The sequence below is a fragment of the Balaenoptera borealis genome (genome assembly GCF_965194805.1).
Source record: "Balaenoptera borealis genome assembly, chromosome: 2".
Taxonomy (NCBI): Eukaryota; Metazoa; Chordata; class Mammalia; order Artiodactyla; family Balaenopteridae; genus Balaenoptera; species Balaenoptera borealis.
Genome location: NC_138867.1, coordinates 110,488,363 through 110,511,943, shown reverse-complemented (window position 1 = coordinate 110,511,943; position 23,581 = coordinate 110,488,363). Strand labels below are relative to the sequence as shown.

At 39.6% G+C, this 23,581-nt stretch overlaps 1 protein-coding gene and 1 pseudogene across 6 annotated transcripts in view; one reads left to right on the top strand and one right to left on the bottom strand.

Moving 5' to 3' along the window:
- LYRM7 (LYR motif containing 7) overlaps positions 1-23,581 on the bottom strand; it is a 169,672-nt gene that overhangs the window by 118,085 nt on the left and 28,006 nt on the right. For 2 of the 5 annotated variants that reach the window (XM_082380797.1, XM_082380796.1), the window contains exon 5: positions 4,677-4,811. The exons of 2 other annotated variants lie outside the window; for them this stretch is intronic. In XM_082380797.1, the coding sequence (XP_082236923.1) occupies positions 4,741-4,811 (71 nt within the window). In that variant the 3' untranslated portion in view covers positions 4,677-4,740. Of the gene's footprint in view, positions 1-4,676; positions 4,812-4,832; positions 4,969-23,581 lie in introns of those variants that run through there. One more of the 5 variants, XM_082380800.1, reaches the window with a different exon arrangement.
- Positions 13,957-16,651, top strand: LOC309623694 (tubulin polymerization-promoting protein pseudogene; annotated as a pseudogene). The gene has a single exon. The product of its transcript is annotated as a tubulin polymerization-promoting protein pseudogene (transcript).

The window sequence follows — 23,581 nt, the reverse complement described above, 5'->3', positions numbered from 1 at the left end:
AAAAGGGACCTCTCACACAGGGTTGATTGGGGTATAAATTGGTACAGTTACTTTAAAGAACAAGTAAAAAATTCCTGGAAAACTGGAACATGTACATACCCTATGCCTCAACAGTTCTGCTTCTTGGTATATACCTAGATAAACTTTTACATGGGTGCAAGAATCCATGTGCTAGTGTTTTCAGTAAATTCGTGTGCAATATCAAAAAAATGAAACAATACTATTGTTTATCAAGAGACATGGATAAATAAACTAGCTTATTCTTACAATGGAATAAGACATAAAAGTGAAAGACCTAGATATTTATCCAACAGTATAGATAAACCTCAGAACCTAATGTGTGATGAAAAGTAAGTTGCAGAATATATGGAGCATAACACCATTCACTTGTATTTTAAAGCCACAGAACAATACAATATATTGTTTGGAACACATACACATTTGATAAAAGTATAAAAACAAGTACAGGAGTGATATCCACTGACTATAAAATAGTGATTATCCCTGAAATGAGACAAGAAAATAAAAAGGGACGTACGACTTCAGCTTTACAGGATTTTATGACTTAAAAGGAAGGAGATTTTTGTTAAACAAATATGGCAAAATGTAACATCTGTCAAATGTGGGAATTAGGTTTACGAGTGTCTGATGTACCAGTTGCTGATATTTGAAACATTTTATAATTTAAAATTTTACATAAAAATCACTAGTAGCTTAGGTATTATTGTCCTTTAAAAATTATAAAACATTTAAACATGCAGGAGTTATCAGAATAAAAGTCCTCAAGTTACTAGTCCCCTTCCCCAAATCTCATTTTTCTCCCAGACTAATTATTAACATTTAGCATGCATTATTTCTATGTATTTATATACACATATGCATATATGTGTACAAAAATAGTTGTTTTGTATCTAAGTGGATTCAAAGAGAATATATATTGTGACGTGCTCCTTTCACTTGACATGTATATATATATACATATATATATATATACTACATCATACTTTTCAACTTCTGCATAATATCCCAGAGTATGAATGAGCCATATCTTCTTTCATTGTTCCCCTAAATTTGGAAATTTAGGCTGTTTAAACAATGCTGTAGAAATTTCTGTACGTATACCTGAGGTGTACATTTATTAGTATTCTTGTGAGCCACTGGGATACAGACTGAATAGTATGTTTATTTTAAATTTTGATGTCAATTTCCCTTTCAAAAAGGCCCTATAACTTACATTCCTTCCTGAAATATATGAGAGTGCCCATTTTCTCACATGCATATCACCTTTACATATACTGGATATGACCAGTTTCTTTAACTTTTGCAACTTTGATGAAGAAAAATGTTTCCTTTGTTTTAATCTACATTTCTTTGATCACTAAATGGGTTAGTATTTCTTCTTTTATGAATTTCTTATTGATATCATTTGCCCATTTTTCCATTGAGTTATCTTTTGCTGAGTCATAGGAACATCTTATATCTTAACTATTTTAATTATTACATCAGTGGCAAATTTTTCTAAACTTTATTTATAGTAGCTTTCACAGAATACAGAAGTTTTATATTTTTATGTACACATATCTGTGAATCTGTTGGGATCTTGATAGATTACATTTTAAAGAACTGTCATCTCTACAATTTTCAACTGTCCCATCCAGGAACACAGTATGTCTTTCATTTTTAAGTTTTACAGTTTTTTTAAAAAGTTGCTTCCTATTTTACAGTTTTGTTTGCTATTATACACAGGATCTTTTTTCCATTTCATTTCTGATAGGTTACTCCTGATATATAGTAAAGTTACATTAATTTTGTATTCATCTACTTTCACTTTAGAAAATTCTGCTTAAGAACTGGAATTTTCACTTCTTTGTTGACCTATGGCTTTGTGTTTACAGTGAAATGATTGGTTTTGTCAATGAGTGTAGAAATTCTACCTATTCTTATTATTGTGTGTTTTTTGGACATTGTACTGATGTTAAAATATGCAACTGAAAGCGGGCTTCCCTGGTGGTGCAGTGGTTGAGAATCTGCCTGCTAATGCAGGGGACACGGGTTCGAGCCCTGGTCTGGGAAGATCCCACATGCCGTGGAGCAACTAGGCCCGTGAGCCACAACTACTGAGCCTGCGCATCTGGAGCCTGTGCTCCACAACAAGAGAGGCCACAATAGTGAGAGGCCCGCGCACTGCGATGAAGAGTGGCCCCCACTTGCCACAACTAGAGAAAGCCCTCGCACAGAAACAAAGACCCAACACAACCAAAAAAATAAAATAAAATAAATTAATTAAAAATATGCAACTGAAGGCAAAATGAGGACCAACTTAAATACAATTATACTCAAATCTTAATTTCAATGTTCTGAATTAGATGTTATGCAAACTATCTCTCATATTTCCTTTAGCTTCAAATCTTTAGTGAAGGATTCTTCCCCACATATGCTTGCCAAATCTAAGTCTCCTGGCATACACCCTTTCTGACTTCTGCCAAAAGACTGTTTTACAAAGTCCTGCTGGGCCTCTGAGCCTAGATATCTGCAATTAGAACTTGCACCCACCCACTTTCACTGGGTTTCAATAGTCAAAGTGAAATGTTATATGTGGGTAATTCCCTCTGGGAACATGGGAAGCTTTTTTTTAACTAACTAAAAAAGATTTAATTAAATTTGACATTGTACCACAGAGAAGTCAGGCACTTAGATAATCATCATTCTCAAAATTTACTTTCTAGAATACTGACAATCTTTGTTTCACAACAGGCCAAGAACTCATAAATTGTTTTAACTGACCTAATAAAACTATTAAATAATGTTAAAATTAATTTGAAATATAAATATATGCTCTTTAAGGATAGGGTGTCAAATCTTTCAAAATTTTATGACAGTGAAACCTATTGTTGATATCCTGGTGTATTACATAGGAACTGTATTGCATAGTCTTAAGGCACAAAATCACTATATATATATATTTATATATATATACACATATGTAATACGTATACATATATAGTATATATCTTAAAATGTCTAACGTACTAGCTTCAATAAAATAAACATCTGAATGATTATTTTTTATTTTATGTAACATGTTAGTTATTAATCTCTATTGCTCCTAATGATAACTAGATTGTAAAACAAAAAGAACTATTTTTTGATGAGATATTTAAATTAACATGAGTGAAGAATGGAACAAGGGAATTCAGGTTAAAGAAAAAAACTAGAAACTTCTAAAAATGTTAAATAATATTAAAACAATTAAAATATATATTAAATTTACACTATTTTAGCCAACTTTCCTCAAAAGATATAATATAGACACTTACTGAAATAATAGTAAGTCAGAGTATTTACCAGTGATTGTGTCATGATGACCTTTAGCATTTTCTTACAAGGGCAAATTTCAAATCTGAAACGACGTTTATGTAGGTATAATTTCCATACACACAATAAGAAACAGGCATGAGAGATAAAAAAAAAATTATGTAGCAAATCTTTTGACCTATGTAATCCATTTCACAGACTACTAATCTCCAAAGTATTAGGAGGCATTAAGGGTAGTCTCTGGTTTACTGTTAAGTATACTATGTCTAAGCAATTTTGATAATTTTTTTATCTACTAAAATTAAGTTATTTTAAAACATGACATTTCATATTGAGCATGGCAATTCCAGTATGTTTGCCAACAAACAAAGCTTGCATTGCGAATCTTGTAAAAATTAAAAACCCTGTGTCATCATCAAATGGGAGAACTGACCAGTGAATGGAAGAGAACACACTGCTCACGGAGAAAATAGAATGGTAAAGATGCACAGATAAAAGAGAAACAAGAAGAATATTAAACACAGTTTTATAGTTCCTACCATTAGATGGTAGAATGCCAAGCTGTTCTGTGATACTGTCAATCTTGTCAGGGATGAAAAATGTTGGAGAAAAAAAAAAAAAAGCCATTTAGATCTTACTGATTAAAATGAAGAGGATGCAGCCATATATTACATTTTCACAATAAGGTCTAGCTGTGGTCTAAGTACAGCTAATTCTACTAAGCCTATATTATATAGTTTGATCAAGGGCCACTATTTCCTTAAAAAATTAGAATTTCTTTATTCCACAGTTATCTTACGTGATTTTGACATTTTATTCATCTATCTTCAGAAAACTGATTAAAAATTTTCTTTTAGGAACAGAAACATACTCTATCTCTAAAAGGAAACTGTATAATTATTTGTTAGCTACAGGAATAATTTCAGTGCTTTAGGAACAAAGGCTGCCTTCTGTGGAAAGCTGGCACACACTGTGATTTTTAGACCAATTTAATCTTTTCGGGACTAAACGTTAACTTAATCTAATAATTTTAATCTAATAGTTTCATTTCACATGGGAAGAAAACCCACCAACCTGTCAAAACACTTCATTCTCAAATAGCTATGATAAAACCAAAATACTCATTAAGGTCAAACAGAAGTGAATATGATATACCTCCCTAAGCATTTATTTCACTTTATACAGTTTGATTTTCAGTGAAAATGAAATGTCTTCTTACCTAATGTTCCTTAGAAATACTTAACTATGTTCTGCAGTTTTCAGCAATGTTCTTTCAACGTGAAACTTAATTATGAAACTATACTTTAATGCACTCAATTTCAATATGCCATTTCCAAGAAAAATACTCGCATTTCCAGGAGTTTAGCCAGAGTTATATATTTTAAAATTAAAAATGATACAGACTTAATTTTATTCTAGAAAAATTCATTGCTTCTGAGTTGGTGCATCACAATATGGCACATTTTCTATAAGAAGGTCTTTCCTAGGGACCAATTCTGAAAGAAAAACAAGAAGAATATTTAACATCATTAAAATTAAAATTAAATGCAAATCCACTCATTTCCCCCTAAAACTTGTAACAGTAAATTATCTAGCTTTAAAATAAATCTTCCCAGTGATATTTTATTTCAGTTAACTTCTAAGGTGGTGTTCCTGATTTTAAATGGAGATAGTTAATAGGACTCTCATTTCAGATTATACAAAAACATACATGACCAACTTAACCATTTACCATTGATTTATTAAATATAACTAAATAACTGACTAGAATTCAGCTAAAGCACACTGTCAGTAGCAGATTACAGATTAACGATAATTAAAACCATCAACTGGGGACTTCCCTGGTGGCGCAGCGGTTAAGAATCTGCCTGCCAATGCAGGGGACACAGTTTTGAGCCCTGGTCCAGGAAGATCTCACATGCCATGGAGCAATTAAGTCCGTGCACCGCAACTACTGAGCCTGCGCTCGCTCTAGAGCCCACAAGCCACAACTACTGAGCCCACCCACCTAGAGCCCGTGCTCTGCAACAAGAAAAGCCACCGCAGTGAGAAGCCTGTGCACTGCAATGAAGAGCAGCCCCCCTTCTGCGCAACTAGAGAAAGCCTGAGCGCAACAACAAAGACCCAACACAGCCAAAAATAAATAAATAAATAAATTAATTAATTAATTAAAACCATCAACTGGAAAATTAGTTCATGCTACCAACTATATAAAAAGCAAGGCCACTTTCCTAATTTAAAGATTTCAGTGACTTCCCTGGCAGTCCAGTGGTTAGGACTCCACGCTTCCACTGCAGGGCGCCTGGGTTCGATCCCTGGTTGGGCAACTAAGATCCTGCATGTGATTTCAAATTTTACAGAACAGTGGTTCTCAACTGGAGGTATTCTGGGTGGTCACACCAACTTAAGAATGCTACTGGAATTTAGAGAGGAGGAGCCAGGGATGTGTGGGATAGTCTGTGTAGTGCAGACTATCTGTTCAAAATGACAATAGGGCCCCACTGAGAAACACTGTTCAACAATAAGAACAACAACAACAAATGCTGAGTCCTAGGAAAGACATCCTGCTGGAGCCAACTGAGGTAAAGCTCTTAAGACAGAAAGTTTTTAGAAGAGCTGAATCCAGGTGAACTGTCATGATCAAAAAATGCTCACACCAAATTCTATGAAATAACTTGCCTATATTCTTCAAAAAGAACAAGGTCATGAAAGACAAAGAAAGACTAAGGAACTGCTCCAGATTAAGGAAGACTAAAAACATATACATACTACTACATGTAACGGTAGATGGCTCATAGGGACCTGCTGTGTAGCTCGGGGAGCTCTTCTCAATACTCTATAATGACATGTATGGGAGGGGAATGTAAAGAAGAGCGGATATATATGTATGTGTGGCCAATTCACTTTGCTGTACAGTAGAAACTAACACAACATTGTAGATAAACTATACTTCAATAAAAAGGAAAAAAAGAAGCCTGACTAATACAATGGCATATATAATCATCAATTCTAGAACTTGGAATTTCAGATCATTCTGATCTTAACCCAGTGTCTTTCCAAACTGAATATTGGCTAAGACTGGGCCATACTAATGAATAACACTTTCTCCTTATCTAGATGTGAGTTGTAAGAACCACTGCAATTGTGCTGTTCCATCCACATGCTTGCTTATCCCACAGTTCCCGCACAATATTTTTTTTCAAAAGACATGGAAAATGTTGTTGTATAATAGAAGAAATAAATAGAACATTCTCAAGTGACTGGTTTATTCATTTTAGGAGAGAGTATGTATAATGAAATGCATTTTTGCTCAGAAAAAAAAACGGTCCTCTCTGCTATTGTCAAACTTGTTTTTATAAACTCCTATTTTATATTTTATTTGGGTATATCAATCTTGAGTACTTTATTGTCAGGTCATCATTGGTAAACCCCTTCCCTATGACAGTACAGTGTGCACTCAATTTTGGAGTGTGGAAAATACATGTACTTGTTTTGTACCTGTAGTTTGGATATATAATTGACATCTTTGTGCTTTGGTGTTTCAAAACTTTTAAGGCTGTAATGAGGAGTCACATTTACAATCATCAATATATTCTCTACAATGAATATGCTCCCTTAATTAAATCACGATGCTGGAAACACAAACACACACACACACACACACACACACACACACACACAAAATCATGATGATTAAATGCGATCTGTGTGACCCTCAACTGGACCCTAGACCAGAGATCCAATCCATTTTTTTTTTCTTCTGCTATAAAGGGCACTCTTAGGACAAACGGAAAAATTTGAATAACAGAATTGAATCAATGTTAATATACTGATTTTGATAATTATACTGTTGTTATATAAGAGAAGGTCTTTGCAAATTTAGGAAATACACAATATAGTATTTTTAAGAAATACACACTGAAGTATTTCTCCAGATCTAAACCCAAGTGGGCTGTTATGATATGAAAAATGCTCATTTGGGGGAAAAAGTACATTATGCCTGCATTTACCTTCAGAAAGTTCAAGAAAAAAATGAGGGAGAGATGATAAAGCAAATGTGGTAAAATGTTAGCATTTGTAGAATCTGGATAAAGGAAATTCGCATATTCTTCAACTTTTCTTGCACCTTTTCTGTAAATTTGAATCATTAAAAAATGTTTTAGAGATATTACTAAAACGAATTCAAAAGGAAAACTGAACTTGTAACAAAAAAATAAGTGATCTGACTAAAGATAATGCTCTTATGAGCCACATGGTAAATCTGGCTTACTGAAATGAAAACCAGTTAAATAAGTATTATCTAACCATTTTTTATATCTCACTTGCTGTTACCAAATCTTTGGAGGTTTCACCAGAGAGCAAATTATAGTTTAGGTTTTAACTTATTAACAATGGCAGTAAATTGTTTCACTTATCAAACATACATGTGCTTAGTTTTTGCTAGACATTACATCAAGAAATGAAGTTACAGAGATAAATATATAATAGTCTCTTAGGTACAGCACGGTGACTTTAGTTAATAATACTGTACTGCATACTTGAAAGTTGCTAATAGAATCTTAAAAGTCCTCATCACAAGAAAAAAAATTTTTTTTAACTATGTATGGGGACAGATTAACTAGACTTACTGTGGTGATCATTTCAAAATATATATAAATAGAGAGGACAGACAGCAGAAGCAAGAGTAACTACAATCCTGCAGCCGGTGGAACAAAAACCACATTCACAGAAAGATACACAAGATGAAAAGGCAGAGGGCTATGTACCAGATGAAGGAACAAGATAAAACCCCAGAAAAACAACTAAATGAAGTGGAGGTAGGAAACCTTCCAGAAAAGGAATTCAGAATAATGATAGTAAAGATGATCCAGGACCTTGGAAAAAGAATGGAGGCAAAGATCGAGAAGATGCAAGAAATGTTTAACAAAGATGTAGAAGAATTAAAGAACAAACATGTAGAAGAATTAAAGAACAAACAAACAGAGATGAACAATACAATAACTGAAATGAAAAATACACTGGAAGAAATCAACAGCAGGATAACTGAGGCAGAACAGATAAGTGACCTGGAAGACAGAATGGTGGAATTCACTGCTGCAGAACAGAATAAAGAAAAAAGAATGAAAAGAAATGAAGACAGCCTAAGAGACCTCGGGGACAAGGTTAAATGCAACAACATTCGCATTATAGGGGTCCCAGAAGGGGAAGAGAGAGAGAAAGGACCTGAGAAAATATTTGAATAGATTGTAGTCGAAAACTTCCCTAACATGGGAAAGGAAATAGCCACCCAAGTCCAGGAAGCACAGACAGTCCCAGGCAGGATAAACCCAAGGAGAAACATGCCAAGACACATAGTAATCAAACTGACAAAAATTAAAGACAAAGTATTGAAAGCAACAAGGGAAAAACGACAAATAACATACAAGGGAACTCCCATAAGGTTAACAGCTGATTTCTCAGCAGAAACTCTACAAGCCAGAAGGGAATGGCACGATATATTTAAAGTGATGAAAGGGAAGAAACTACAACCAAGATTACTCTACCCGGCAAGGATCTCATTCAGATTCGATGGAGAAATCAAAAGCTTTACAGACAAGCAAAAGCTACGAGAATTCAGCACCACCAAACCAGCTCTACAACAAATGCTAAAGGAACTTCTCTAAGTGGGAAACACAAGAGAAGAAAAGGACCTACAAAAACAAACCCATAATAATTAAGAAAATGGTAATAGGAACATACATATCGATAGTTAGCTTAAAGGTGAGTGGATTAAATGCTCCAACCAAAAGACACAGTCTTGCTGAATGGATACAAAAACAAGACCCATCTATATGCTGTCTACAAGAGACCCACTTCACACCTAGGGACACATACACACTGAAAGTGAGTGGATGGAAAAAGATATTCCATGCAAATGGAAATCAAAAGAAAGCTGGAGTAGCAATACTCATACCAGATAAAATAGACTTTAAAATAAAGAATGTTACAAGAGACAAAGAAGGACACTACGTAGTGATCAAGGGATCAAGCCAAGAAGATATAACAATTATAAATATATATGCACCCAACACAGGAGCACCTCAATACATAAGGCAACTGCTAACAGCTATAAAAGTGGAAATCAACAGTAACACATTAATAGTGGGGGACTTTAACACCTCACTTACACCAATGGACAGATCCTCCAAACAGAAAATTAGTAAGGAAACACAAGCTTTAAATGACACAATAGCCCAGATAGATTTAATTGATATTTATAGGACATTCCATCCAAAAACAGCAGATTACACTTTCTTCTCAAGTGCACATGGAACATTCTCCAGGATAGATCACACCTTGGGTCACAAATTAAGCCTCAGTAAATTTAAGAAAATTGAAATCATATCAAGCATCTTTTCTGACCACAACCTTATGAGATTAGAAATGAATTACAGGGAAAAAAACGTAAAAAACACAAACACATGGAGGCTAAACAATACGTTACTAAATAACCAAGTGTCACTGAAGAAATCAAAGAGGAAATCAAAAAATACCTAGAGACAAATGACAATGAAAACATGACAATTCAAAACCTATGGGATGCAGCAAAAGCAGTTCTAAGAGGGAAGTTTATAGCAGTATAAAGCCTACCTCAAGAAACAAGAAAAATCTCAAGTAAACCATCTAACCTTACACCTAAAGGAACTAGAGAAAGAAAACAAACAAAACCCACAGTTAGTAGAAGGAAAGAAATCATAAAGATCAGAGCAGAAATAAATGAAATAGAAACAAAGAAAACAATAGCAAAGATCAATAAAACTAAAAACTGGTTCTGAGAAGATAAGCAAAATTGATAAACCATTAGCCAGACTCATCAAGAAAAACAGGGAGAGGACTCAAATCAATAAAATTAGAAATGAAAAAGAAGAAGTTACAACAGACATGGCAGAAATACAAAGCATCCTAAGAGACTACTACAAGCAACTCTATGCCAATAAAATGGACAACCTGGAAGAAATGGACAAATTCTTAGAAAGGTATAACCTTCCAAGACTGAACCAGGAAGAAATAGAAAATATGAACAGACCAATCACAAGTAATGAAATGGAAACTGTGATTAAAAATCTTCCAACAAACAAAAGTCCAGGACCAGATGGCTTCACAGGTGAATTCTGTCAAACATTTAGAGAAGAGCTAACACCTATCCTTCTCAAACTCTTCCAAAAAATTGCAGAGGAAGGAACACTCCCAAACTCATCCTATGAGGCCATCATCACCCTGACACCAAAACCAGACAAAAATACTACAAAAAAAAGAAAATTACTGACCAATACCACTGATGAATATAGACGCAAAAATCCTCAACAAAATACTAGCAAACAGAATCCAACAACAAATTAAAAGGATCAAAATGTATATATATATATATATAAATAAATATAGAATCATTATGTTGTATACTTGAAACTAGTATAGTGTTATATGTCAACTATACCTCAATTTAAAAAAAAGTCTCCTCAGCTTCAAACAGTTCACAAGCTAGTGGAAAAGACAGATTAACCAAAAGTCCAACAAATAGTGGTTTAAGTAAGAGATTTAATTTTCTCACATATCAAGAAATATAGATTAAGGCAACCCTAGGCTACTGCAGGTCCTTAGTACCACCAAGGACCCAGGCTCTTCTTTTTTTCCTATTCTGCTACTCTTCATGTATCGTTTCTGTCTTCACTACTGCTGTCACATCACATCTGCATTCCAGGCAGGAAGAGGGGAAAAGGGCGAAAAGGAGAGTGCTAGCTCGGCCTATGCTTTTTAACAGGAAAACAATAGCTTTACTGGAAGCAACATTCAGTAGACAGCTGCTTACACTGACCAGAAAGGTGTCACATGGTCTGAGATATCACTTTTTTGTCTCTCCTGTCACACTGTACTCTGAACACAATTTTTCAGTTAGTGAGAAAGAAAGGATATTGGAGAGGTAACAACCCATCCACCCTTTTAGCTACACAACATGAATATGCACCCTTCTTCCGATATATAGAATACTACATCCGTTTACTACTTGACCCCTAAGATCTCATCCATGTTCAAATCAAGGATCTCTAGCTGATGTGCTAGCCTTTCCATTAGGTCCAGCTGTGGCTCACATGGTAGATACCTACTGGAGCATAGTAAAGAATAAACAGGATACAGCAATAAAAACCTGGAATGGAAAACACATGGCAGTTACTGCTCTGCAGCAAATCCTAAATTCTAAATCCTTCTGGACAGAGGAGCAAAAGCTCCTTGCTTTTGGCAGAGCAATAAACTCTAGTCAGCCAAACTGGCAATACCTAATCCTGTTTTCTGGGAGACCCAAAGACCCTCTATTGTCCACTGTCCTTCAAGGCTTCTGATCTGTCCTCTGGGGGATCCAGATGTGGGGATATTATAAAAAATGCCCTTCTTTGAGGCTCTGAAGCTTTCATAATCCAATTCCTCTTGATATGAGTTAAGGGACCCAGGGATGGCCTTAGGAGTGGAAGAGAGCTAGCCAAACTTGGGGTTTCTTGGCAATACAATTTATTCAAAAATTTTATAACTTCAAATCTATTTTTTTCCAGTCATTTCCATGTGCAAGTAGCCACAGGCAAACATCTTGACACAGTTACTAAGCATGAAGATTTTCATTCTCTGGTTATGGTCTCTATGCTGTCCCATCTCCTTAACTCTTAGCTTAATGGACACTTCTTAACACAATAAAAAACTATAGGCTCCAGTGAGTAAATGCATTATATATCTGATCTTTGTCTGGCAAATGGGAAAGCTTGGGGCACTGATCTTATATTAGAGCTAAGAGACCCCCTGCTTGTATTGGCTTTAGTTTTAGTGGATAGGAGCAGCTGGCATTTCTAGGCCTGCAAGGCTCTAAATTATAGGACCCTCAATCAGATTCCAGGTTGTAGCAAGAAGTGTCCCTTCACAAAGTAGTACTTCTTTCCATCTTTGCTTTGAAGACTGACTAGCTTAACCTGCATTAATCCTCTTTTTCAATATTTTGCTGAAAGCAGGAAGAAATAACGAGCACACACTGACATTTGAATTATATCCCTTATTGCTGTAGCTGTACTCCCAAAAAACAGTAAGTGGCACTAACCTTACGTTCACTACTACATAACAAGAGCCACCAGCTTAAGGCCTGTAATGGTCAGGTCCATGTTAACAACACTCCCCTCTACCCCTGTCTTCCATTCAACTAATTTCACATTTTAGGTTGTGTAATTTTCAGTATCTCACTTCTGACAACAACTTCTGTTGTTCTTAGTTATAAGTAACAGAAGCTGACTCTGGCTAATGAGGCAGAAAAGGTATTCATTAACAGTTTATTGGTCTAACTCAAGGAATTATTGTGAAGGCTTAAGAATCAGGCAGGCTTGAGGCTAAGCTTCCAGGAACAATGTCCAAAAACATACCATAGAACTGGCCTGATGACGAAAACTGCTGCTGCCTATGGAGCACTAGAAATAACTATCACTATTTCTACCCTCATGGAGCACAACATGCTATACTTCGGATGTTGCCAGAAACTCAACTTTACTACATCTGTTCCTGCTACCACACCAATGACACTTCTGGATCAGTAACTTGACTCCGCAACCACTGATGCTAACTCTTGCCAGCAAAATGAGTTCTGTGCCAAGCCTCTTTTCTCAAGCTCACTTCTGAATACAGTACAGGTAGTGTGCTGCACCTATGTTAAATACATGTGCCTGAGCTGCAAAGGAAATTGAGGAAATGAATATTCTAGATCCTATCCTGGGAATTTAGAACTCATAGAGATGGAAATTCCTGAAGTAAGACAAGGACATTCAGAAAGTGGTAAATAACCAGAAAAACTGTCAGATATTCATTACTCTATCCCTTCACACAATTTATCTTGTTATGCAATCTATGAAATCAGAAGGCATCCTACAACTGAATTTTTCTACATTCATTAATTGCTAATACTTTAATTACGCCAAACATATTACGGGTATATTTACATGCAGTATACTATTTTTCACTGTGATTATTTCATTGATTATAAAATTCCTAATCTTGCTCTCTGTATTAGATATCAAAGTACCAAAACAACATTAGTTTAGGAAGTTGTCAGATCTCAACAAGGAACCACACTAAGATCGTGATTTATTTCCTGTATTTTAGGCCCCTGAAAAAGCTTATCTCTTATGGTCATATTAAATGTATCATTTAAAAATTAATTTCTTAAAATAAACATGTTTTAACTCAATTATGGCCCCAAATCAAAATTTAGGTCAAGATTTAAAAAAATAAATAAAAGAACAGAAGAGGAAGGTACACGTCCAAACACATTTTATGAGTCTAGCATTAGCCTAATACTAAAACCAAACAAGCACACTATAAGAAAATTACAGACCAATGTCCCAGTTGAACATAGATGCAAAAACCCTCAACAAAATGGTAGGAAACTGAATTCAACAATACATTAAAAGGATGATATACCATGATCAAGTGGCATTTATTCCAGAGATACAAGGATTTTTCAATATCAGCAAGTAAATGTGATACACCACATCAATAAAATGAAGGATAAAAATCATATGATCATGTAATAAATGCCAAAAAAGCATTTGACAAAATTCAACATCTGTTTATGACAAAAACCTCTCAACAAAGTGAGTATGGAGGGAGTATACCTCAACATAATGAAGGCCATATATGAGAAGCCTACAGCTAACATCATACTCAATGGTGAAAACCTGAAAGCTTTCCCTCTAAGATCAGGAACAAGACAAGGATGCCTACCCACTACTTTCATTCAATATAATTTTGCAAGTCCTATCCAGAGCAACCAGGCAAGAAAAAGAAATACAGGCATCCAAATTGGAAAGAAGTAAAACTGTCACTGTTTGAACATGACATGACATTATATAAAGAAAATCCTAAAGATTCCACCAAGAAACTGTTAGAACTAATAAAAAAATTCGGTAAAGTTGCAGGATACAAAAGCAATACAAAAAAATCTGTTGCATTTCTATACACTAATAATGAATGGAATAAACATCAGAAAGAGAAATTAAGAAAAAAATCCTATTAACAATTGCATACAAATGAATAAAATATCTAGGAATATATTTAACCAAGGAGGGAGAGACTGGTACCCTGAAAACTATAAGACACTGATGAAAGAAACTGAAAACACAAACAAATGGAAAGATATTGTGTCCTCATGGATTGGAAGAATTAATATTATCATTAAAATGTCCATACTACCAAAAGCAATCTACACATTCAACGCAATTCTTATCAACATTTCAATGGCATTTTTCACAGAAACAGAACAAACAATCCTAAAATTTGTAACATGAAAGACCCTGAATAGCCAAAACAATCTTGAAAAAGAAGAACAAGGCTGGCAACATCACACTTCCTCATTTCAAACTATACTACAAATCTATAACAATCAAAACAGTATGGTATTGGCATAAAAGAAAAACAACACACAACAACCACCAAAAATGGAACACACAGACACAGAGAAAAGATTTGTGGTTGTCAGAGGTAGGATGGGGGTGTGTGTGTGAAATGGGTGAGGCTGGTCAAAAGGTACAAACTTCCAGTTACAGATAAGCTCTGGTGATGCAATGTACAGCATGGTAACTATAGTTAAAAATACTGTATTGTACACTACAAAGCTACAGTAATCAAAACAGTGTGGTATTGGCACAAAAACAAACATGGATCCATGGAACAGAGCCCAGAAATAAACCCATATATCTATGGTCAAATCTTTGACAAAAGAAGCAAGAATAAACAATGGAAAACAGTCTCTTCAGCAAGTGGTGCTGGGAAAGTTGGACAGGTGCATGTAAATCAATGAAGTTAGAACACACCCTCACACCACACACAAAAAATAAAATTCAAATGTCTTAAAGACTTAGACATAAGACATGACACCATAAAACTCCTAAAAGAGAACAGAGGCAAAACATTCTCTGACATAGATCATATCAATGTTTTCTTAGGTCAGCCTCCTAAGGCAATAGAAATAAAAGCAAAAATAAACAAATGGGACCTAATCAAAGTTACAAGCTTTTGTACAGCAAAGGAAACCATAAACAAATTGAAAAGACAACCTACAGACTGGGAGAAAATATCTGCAAATGATATGACTGACAAGGGCTTAATTTCCAAAATATACCAACAGTTCATAAAACTCAACAATAAAAAAACAACCCAATTGAAAAATGGGCAGAAGACCTAAATAGACATTTCTCCAAAGAAGACATACAGATGACCAATAGGCACATGAAAAGATGCTCAACATCACTAATTATTAGAGAAATGCAAATCAAAACTACAGTGAGGTACCACCTCACACCAGTCAGAAGGGCCATCATGAAAAAATTTACAAATAACAAATGCTGGAGAGGGTGTGGAAAAAAGGGAACCCTCCTACTTGTTGGTAGGAATGTAAATTGGTGCAGCCACTACGGAAAACAGTATGAAGGTGCCTCAAAAAACTAAAAATAGACTGGGTCGCTCACCTGCGAGTCGCGGAGGCACCTGCTGCAGTCGCCGCATCTCTGAGCATGGCTGACAGCAGGCCCAAGGCCCCCAAGCCCGCCAACAAGACGCCCCCCAAGTCCCCAGGGGACCCCACGAAGGACAAGGCAGCAAAGAGGCTATCACTAGAGTCGGAGGGCGCCAGCGAAGGGGCAGCCACCGCGGGCCCAGAGCCCAGCGCCCTGGAGGAGGCCTTCCAGAGGTTTACGGTGCACTGGTACACCAGGGCCACCTGTAAGGAGATGCATGGCAAGAACTGGTCCAAGCTGTGCAGGGACTGCCAGGTGATCAATGGCAAGAACATGACCGTCACCAACACAGACATCGTCTTCAGCAAGATCAAGGGCAAGTCCTGCAGGACCATCACATTTGACCAGTTCAAGGAAGCTCTGGAGGAGCTGGCCAAGAAGAGATTCAAAGACAAGAGCGGTGAGGAGGCCGCCCAAGAGGTGCACAGGCTCACTGAGAGCAAGGCCCCCATCATCTCGGGGGTGACGAAAGCCATCTCCTTGCTCACCGTGTCGCGGCTCACGGACAAGACCAAGTTCACGGGCTCCCACAAGGAGCGCTTGGACCCGTCCGGAAGGGGCAAGGGCAGGGCGGGCCGCGTGGACCTGGTGGACGAGTCGGGCTACGTGCCGGGCTACAAGCACTTGGGCACCTACGACCAGAAGGTGCAGGGGGGCAAGTAGCTGGCGGGGCCTTCTCCTGTCGCCCAGTCCCCCCCGCCGCCTCACACTTCGTTACATTCCTGTGCTTGCAGGCAGAACTCGGACCCAGGGCTGGGCGGCCGCGGAGGCACCAGGCCTCCCTCCCCCGCGGGCCCGCACTCCCCTCGACCCCAGCTTTGGCCCCGACTCACTTTTCCTAATACAACTGCCTCGTCCCTGCAGGAAGTGGGCAGATGACCCTTTCCAAAGTGTCTCCCAGGGCCAGACCACACCGGCCACTGGTTTGCAGCAAAAGGAGTGTTTTAAAGGACCTGGTGGGCAGACGCTGTCTGGGGAGTGCTGACCCGCAAGCGCCAAGGCACCAACCAGCAGCACCGATAAAGCAGACGGAGTCCCGGACATGGCGCCGCAGTGCCCCGAGAGCACCACGCAGGTATGGGAGGCAGGGCACACAGTGCACGCTTGCACACCCACGCACACATGCACGCACGCACATGCACCCACGCCCGCACCTACGCACACACGCACCCACACGCACTAAGCACCCACGACGCACGCACACGCACACACCCAGCTACGCATGCACCCACGCACGCACACGCACGCACCCACACGCGCTCAGGCACACAAACCGAGGACCAGGTCTGCGCTGGTGGCGGGCGCCGAGCTGAGGGTTGCTGTTCAAGGGAAGAAGCCTCTGTCGACCAAAGTGACTCGAAGTGTGACGTCACAAGATTTCAAAATGTAAACTAAGGGCAATTCATTTCGCTTCTCTGAGAAGAAATAGGAAACAGTGATGCATGTTTATTCTCAGAACGGCTCAGGGAAGGCTCAGAATATTCCATCTCTGTGACTCCCTCCCAGCGGCCCCTGTCTCCCGGCCCCGAGCGGGGAAGACCCCCGGGGGCCCTGGACTAGAGGCTGCGGGTGGCCTGCCGGCTCTCTCCTTGCTCCCCCGGCCGCTGTGGTTCCTCTGGCCTCTCTGGAGCCTCCGTGAGCGGCCTTCCCTGTCCTCCCCACCCTGGAGTGCAGAAACCGCAGGGCAGGGCCAGGCCAGGGGAGGGCCAGAGGTCAGCAGCACCTGCGGGGTTTGGTTTCTCTGAGAGACCAGAGGTGGGGTCTCCTGCTGTCACAGTGGGCCCTTGGCAATATGTCCCTTTGCATGGACATGGCCACAGCCTGGCGGGTAACCTTCTGGGCTCTGTGGTCCTGGTTTCGGTCCTAGGGGAAGCCCATGGCAGCCCCTGGGGAATGCTTCCCAGGAATCCAACCGCCCTGCCGCTATCTGTCCTGTGTCCAGGGCAGCAGGCCAGTTAGGGGCACCCCTCCATGGACACACGGCCTGGCCCACGGCACAGGTGGCTGTGAGAAAGGCCAGCACTGCCATGGCAGGCACGTTGGTCACGGCTGGACTTGGGAGATCCCGCCCACCCACACGAAGGGGCTCAGGCCAGTGCTCCCAGCCGACACGGCCACTCGCACGGGGCTCCCCCTGGGATGGTGGTGGCCTCTGCGGGCAGCTTCGTCCTGAGGCCCTGGCACCTCACCGCACTATCACCCAGGAAGTGATGGAGCACAGGTGTCTGGGGTCACTGCAAGGATGTGAATCGCTGCCGTCTAGAAAGTTTCTAAAACTTGGGGATCCGAAGCTGCCCGGCCAGGCCTGCAATCCACCACCAGGAAACTGAGGCCCGAGGGCTGGGTGAAAGCAGGCAGGACACCGACCCCCGCCCTGGGCTCCTCTCCTCCCTCCAGAGGCAAGAGTCACCTGGGGAATCGCGTCTGCAGAGAACTCTGAACGTGCAGAGTGTTTCTGAGCACTAAGTTGATCACAGATGGGAAAGCCCATGTTCCAGGGCCGGCCGGTTCCTCTCCGTGGACTCGGGACAGGACTCCTCCCCAGACCCATCCTCTACCCAGACGCTGCGGGTCTCTGCCTGCCCGACAGCCCGGCACTGCCCCCCCCCCCCGCCAGCCGTCCCGCAGCAGGACCCTGGAGTCCAGCCCTCCCAGCCGGTCAGGGGCTGGCCTGCCCGGGAGCACATGTGGTCTGAGCAGAAGAAACCACGCCAGTGCCGTCCTGGTACGCTTCCTCACGCTGCCCCCCACTGCGGGGCCGGCCTGCGGGGCCGACACCACCCGCTGCAGGAAACCATCTTCCCGATGCTTACAGCAGCACCTCCTCCTTGGGTTAAGGAAAGTCAAGTGCACACAGCTGCCCCCGTGGCCATCCCTGCCTCAGCCCCGCACTTGCGGGCTCCCGAGCTGCCGAGGCCGAGGTGTCTGGGTGGGTCTCAGGTGTCCCCAGCCCGCCTGAGGCTTCTTTCCCGAAGTGTAGCTCTGGGGGCATATCTCCCGCTCAGGGCAGGAGGAAGCGGTGGCCCCCTCCCCGTCGGCTCTATCACGGCATCTGTGTGTAGCCCAAACACAGCACGTCGCTCGGGCTCCAAGCTCTGCACGGACACACGTGCCTCCCTCAGGCTCCGGACGCTGTGGACACACAGGCAGGTGTGCATCTTCACTGCGTGTTCTATGCAATACCCATTCGCTTCTACCAACTGCGGTTAACTAGAAACTACATGTCTCTCTGTGAACGAAGGAAACTGCACAGCAAGCCCGCCAGGAAGCAGGGAGCCGTGGTCAGGGCGCACCATGCTGACTGCGCCGAGCGCCAGGACAGCAGAGCGAGCGTTTGAGAACACTGATCGCGCCACAGTACTTATTTATTTCTATTTAATGCTCTAGGATAAGCAACTAGGCGGCGGTCAGTTCACCAAAACTGACGTTCAAATTACGTAAGTTTAAAATATTATAGGAAGAGATCTATATTTATACTGGAGTATTTTTACACCTCGAATATCCTCAGTCTTAAGGTTTGAGGCCGATGAAAATTACAGTCAGGAAGAGGCACGCGGAGCTCCAGCGGCATCGCCTCCTGTCTAAGCTGCTCTACATCCACGCCCCAGTGGCCGAGAGCTCAGCGCAGGCCGCGGCGTCCCTCTGAAGCACCAAGTGGACAGAGGCTCACACACCCAAAGCCTGGACCTGCTCAGCCACCGGCTGTCGTGAATCGAGTTTTAACGGCACACAGCCCCACCATGCACCGCGCAACGCCTGTGGCTGCTTCTGTGGCTACGCCGGTGGCAGGGAGAAGATAAGTCACAGATGCCATGGCCCACGAAAACTACAGCAGCCACCGCCTGGACCTTTAAGGGAGGCTGCTGGTGCTGCCTCCACCCCTGAGGACCCAGCAGGCTCCTTCCTCCGGGAGTGTTCCCACACAAGCTGGCACACCCCGTCCCACAGTGCATGCAGGCGGGGACACCATTGTCACCTGTCCATACGCTCAGGTTGATCATTCAGCTGTACTGTGAAGTCACCGCAAGGCTGGAATGTCCTTAGAACTCTGACCCTGAGTAGCTTCCCTCCGCTGACTGACTACTGAGCGCTCTGTGAAGTCCTGTGGCTCGGGTGTGGCCTTTGCCCATGGGCGTGTGGACAGCGTGGCTGGTGGTGGCCCCAGGCAGTCCCGGGAGGTGGTCACCCTGCGCTTTGAGATGCTTTGGTTAACCCTCTCTCTTCCCCAAACCAAGCCAAACAACAAAGGAAACGCACATAACTCAAAGTTGAAAGGGAGCATATGCTACTAGTTTGTACTAAGTTTTTTTCAGGAAAGGGAAATAAATGTATATATAGATGGGGGGGGGAGCTAAAAATAGAGTTGCCATATGGTCCAGCAATCCTACTCCTGGGCATATATTCGGAACTATAATATGAAAAGATACATGCACCCCTATGTTCACAGCAGCACTATTCACAATAACCAAGACATAGAAGCAACCTAAATGTTCATCAACAGATGAATGCATAAAGAAGATGTGGTATAAATACACAGTGGAATACTACTCAAACACAAAAAAGAATAAAATAATGCCATTTGCAACAACATAGATGGATCTAGAGATTATCATACTAAGTGAAGTAAGTCAGAAAGAGAAAGACAAATACCATATGATATCACTTACATGTGGAATCTAAAATATGACATAAATAAACTTATCTAGAAACAGAAACAGACTCACGGACATAGAGAACAGACTTGTGGTTGCCAAAGGGGAGGGCCAGTATGGGAGGGATGGATTGGGAGTTTGGGATTAGCAGATGCAAACTATTATAAATAGAATGGATAAACAACAAAGTCCTACTGTATAGCACAGGGAACTATATTCAATATCCTGTAATAAACCATAATGGAAAAGAATATGAAAAAGAATGTATATATGTATAACTGAATTACTTTGCTGTACAGCAGAAATTAACATAACATTGTAAATCAACTATTTCAATAAAATAAATTTTAAAAATACTGTATTGTAAATTTGAAAGATGCTAACAGTAAATCTTAAAAGTTCTCATCACAAGAAAAAAATCTGTCACTGTGTATGGTCATGGATATTAACTAAAAACTTATTGTGGTAATCATTTCACTATATACACATATATGTTGTATACATAGTGAAATGATTATATATAACCATTATGTTGTACACCTAAAACTAACACAATGTTGTATGTTAACTGTCAATTAAAAAAATCTTTCAATGGCATGGTTTGTAAGCGTGTGGAAATCATAGAGGCATTTAGGATATAAATAATTTATAGGACATTAAAATATTTAACTCTGCAGTTATAAAAAGTCTCTAAATATATAAAACACACAAATATAAATGAGTTTAAATAGAGAACTTGCATACAAAATTTTCTTTTTTTTATAATTAACTTTTTATTGGAGTATAGTCGCTTTACAATGTTGTTAATTTCTACTGTACAGCAAAGTGAATCAGCTATACGCGTATATATATATATCCCCCCTTTTGGATTTCCTTCCCATTTAGGTCACCGCAGAGCACTGAGTAGAGTTCCCTGAGCTATAAGGCAGGTTCTCATTAGTTATCTATTTTATACATAGTATCAATAGTGTATATATGTCAATCCCAATCTCCCAATTCATCCCACCCTCCTCCATCCCCCCTTGGTGTCCATACATTTGTTCTCTATGTCTGTGTCTCTACTTCTGTTTTGCAAATAAGATGATCTATACCATTTTTTCTAGATTCCACATATATGCGTTAATATGCAATACTTGTTTTTCTCTTTCTGACTTACTTCAACTTCACTCTGTATGACAGTCTCTAGGTCCATCCATGTCAGTACAAATGACCCAATTTTGTTCCTTTTTATGGCTGAGTAATATTCCATTGTATATAGGTATCACATTCTTCTTTATCCATTCCTCTGTTGATGGACATTTAGGTTGCTCAAAATTGTTTTCTTTAAGAACCTCTTCCTGACCCACCAAGTCTGGGATTTGGAGCTCTGCCTATGTGCCTGAACAGCCCCTCTACCTCTCCTGATATGGCAGCCAAAGGACTGTGACTGAACACTTTGTTTATCTTCTAATACGGTGCTCTAAGTTCCATAAGGACTGACCACTGTTCTATTCTTAGTGCCCAGCACAACAGGTATTGAATAAATGGTGGTTGAATCACATTTACCTGCCTTAGAATACAAACTATAAAGATAGTTTAGGGCAAAGACGAATATAAAAAACCAAAGGACAGAAGTTTAAAAACACATCTGAAATAAAGAATAGCTTCCTAGAGCTTTTTTTTTTCTCTTTCAGTACTGTTCTTTATTATTTTCCAATTAAAACAAAAACAAAAAACACCTTATTTTACAATCACTTAGGTAACACAATGCAGACAAAGAATATATTTAACCTTTTTTTCTTCAGCAATATCCACTCTGTGAAATAGGGAGAAGACTCACGATATAGGCCTCTGATCTCAAAGAGCTCAAATTCTGGGGAGCTTGTTATATATGCAGATATCCTCTGCTTTTCTGCACAAGCACACTAGCCAGAAAATATGTCTTCTTAAAACCTCTGACCTTGAAGCACATATCTCAAAAAACTTCTTCCATCCATAGGCAGAAATGTTTATCCATCATCCTCCGTCTTTACTAGTTCATCATTCATCTCACCCATGTTTGTTTTAATTCTCAGCAATATAATATTGCTCTCTGGTGACTTTGAGATCCTTTGTAGGTGGCATGAATGCTAAAATGGTTGCATTGTGGTACATCAAATCCATGGTATGAGATTATTCATCAATTTAAAAAAAACAAAACAAAAAACAGCATGCTACGTGTTCTCTAAACCCTATCTAAATGGTGTGCTGCATAAAATCTTGTAAAAGGATAAGAGAAAAGGAAGAAAAGCAATTGTCCAAAGGTCCAAAGTATATTGAACCACTAGGGAGAAAAATGATGATGGAACAATAAAGGTAAACTCTGGATCAGAAAGGGTATTTTTTCCTACAATTAACAAATATTCATGAATAACTATAGATAAAATAATGAGTGAGACAGTTCCTGCCCTCAGGGATTCTAATATCTAGCACCAGAGAGAGAAATAAAGCACATACACACATCACAAAGATAATACCCAATAGCAAGCTGGGTAAATACTCTGAAGGGAGATTACAAGGTACCATGAGAGCATATGAAAGGGTATATGCTTTTTTAAAAAAAATGTATCACACGTGTTCAGAAGCATGTTCCTATTTTGTTTGTCTTACATATATGCCAGAGAGGAAGTTAAAAAAACATAGATAATGCTACTCAGAAACTAAGTAAATATATAGCCCTAAAGTCTTGAGTTTTCTTAGTACCATCTATAATCATACATTTGGTTACTGTCTATAGAATATATGTTTGATAAAGGCCAACACTGAAACCAGTTAACCAATATCCATATTAGAAAGAGGGCTTTGAAAATGTCAATAGTCAATGACAAAGCAAGTATAGAAAAATACTGAAATTAACTCATTGTTCTAAGTCATAGTTAGTTTTTACTTTTCTACAGAAAACCTAGGAAGGCTAGAATGGACCAATGATGAGACTGATATGAATTAAAAATTATGATTAATCCAAATTCATGTACCTGTGATCATACCAAAAATAAAAATACAAAAAAAGTAGGGAATACT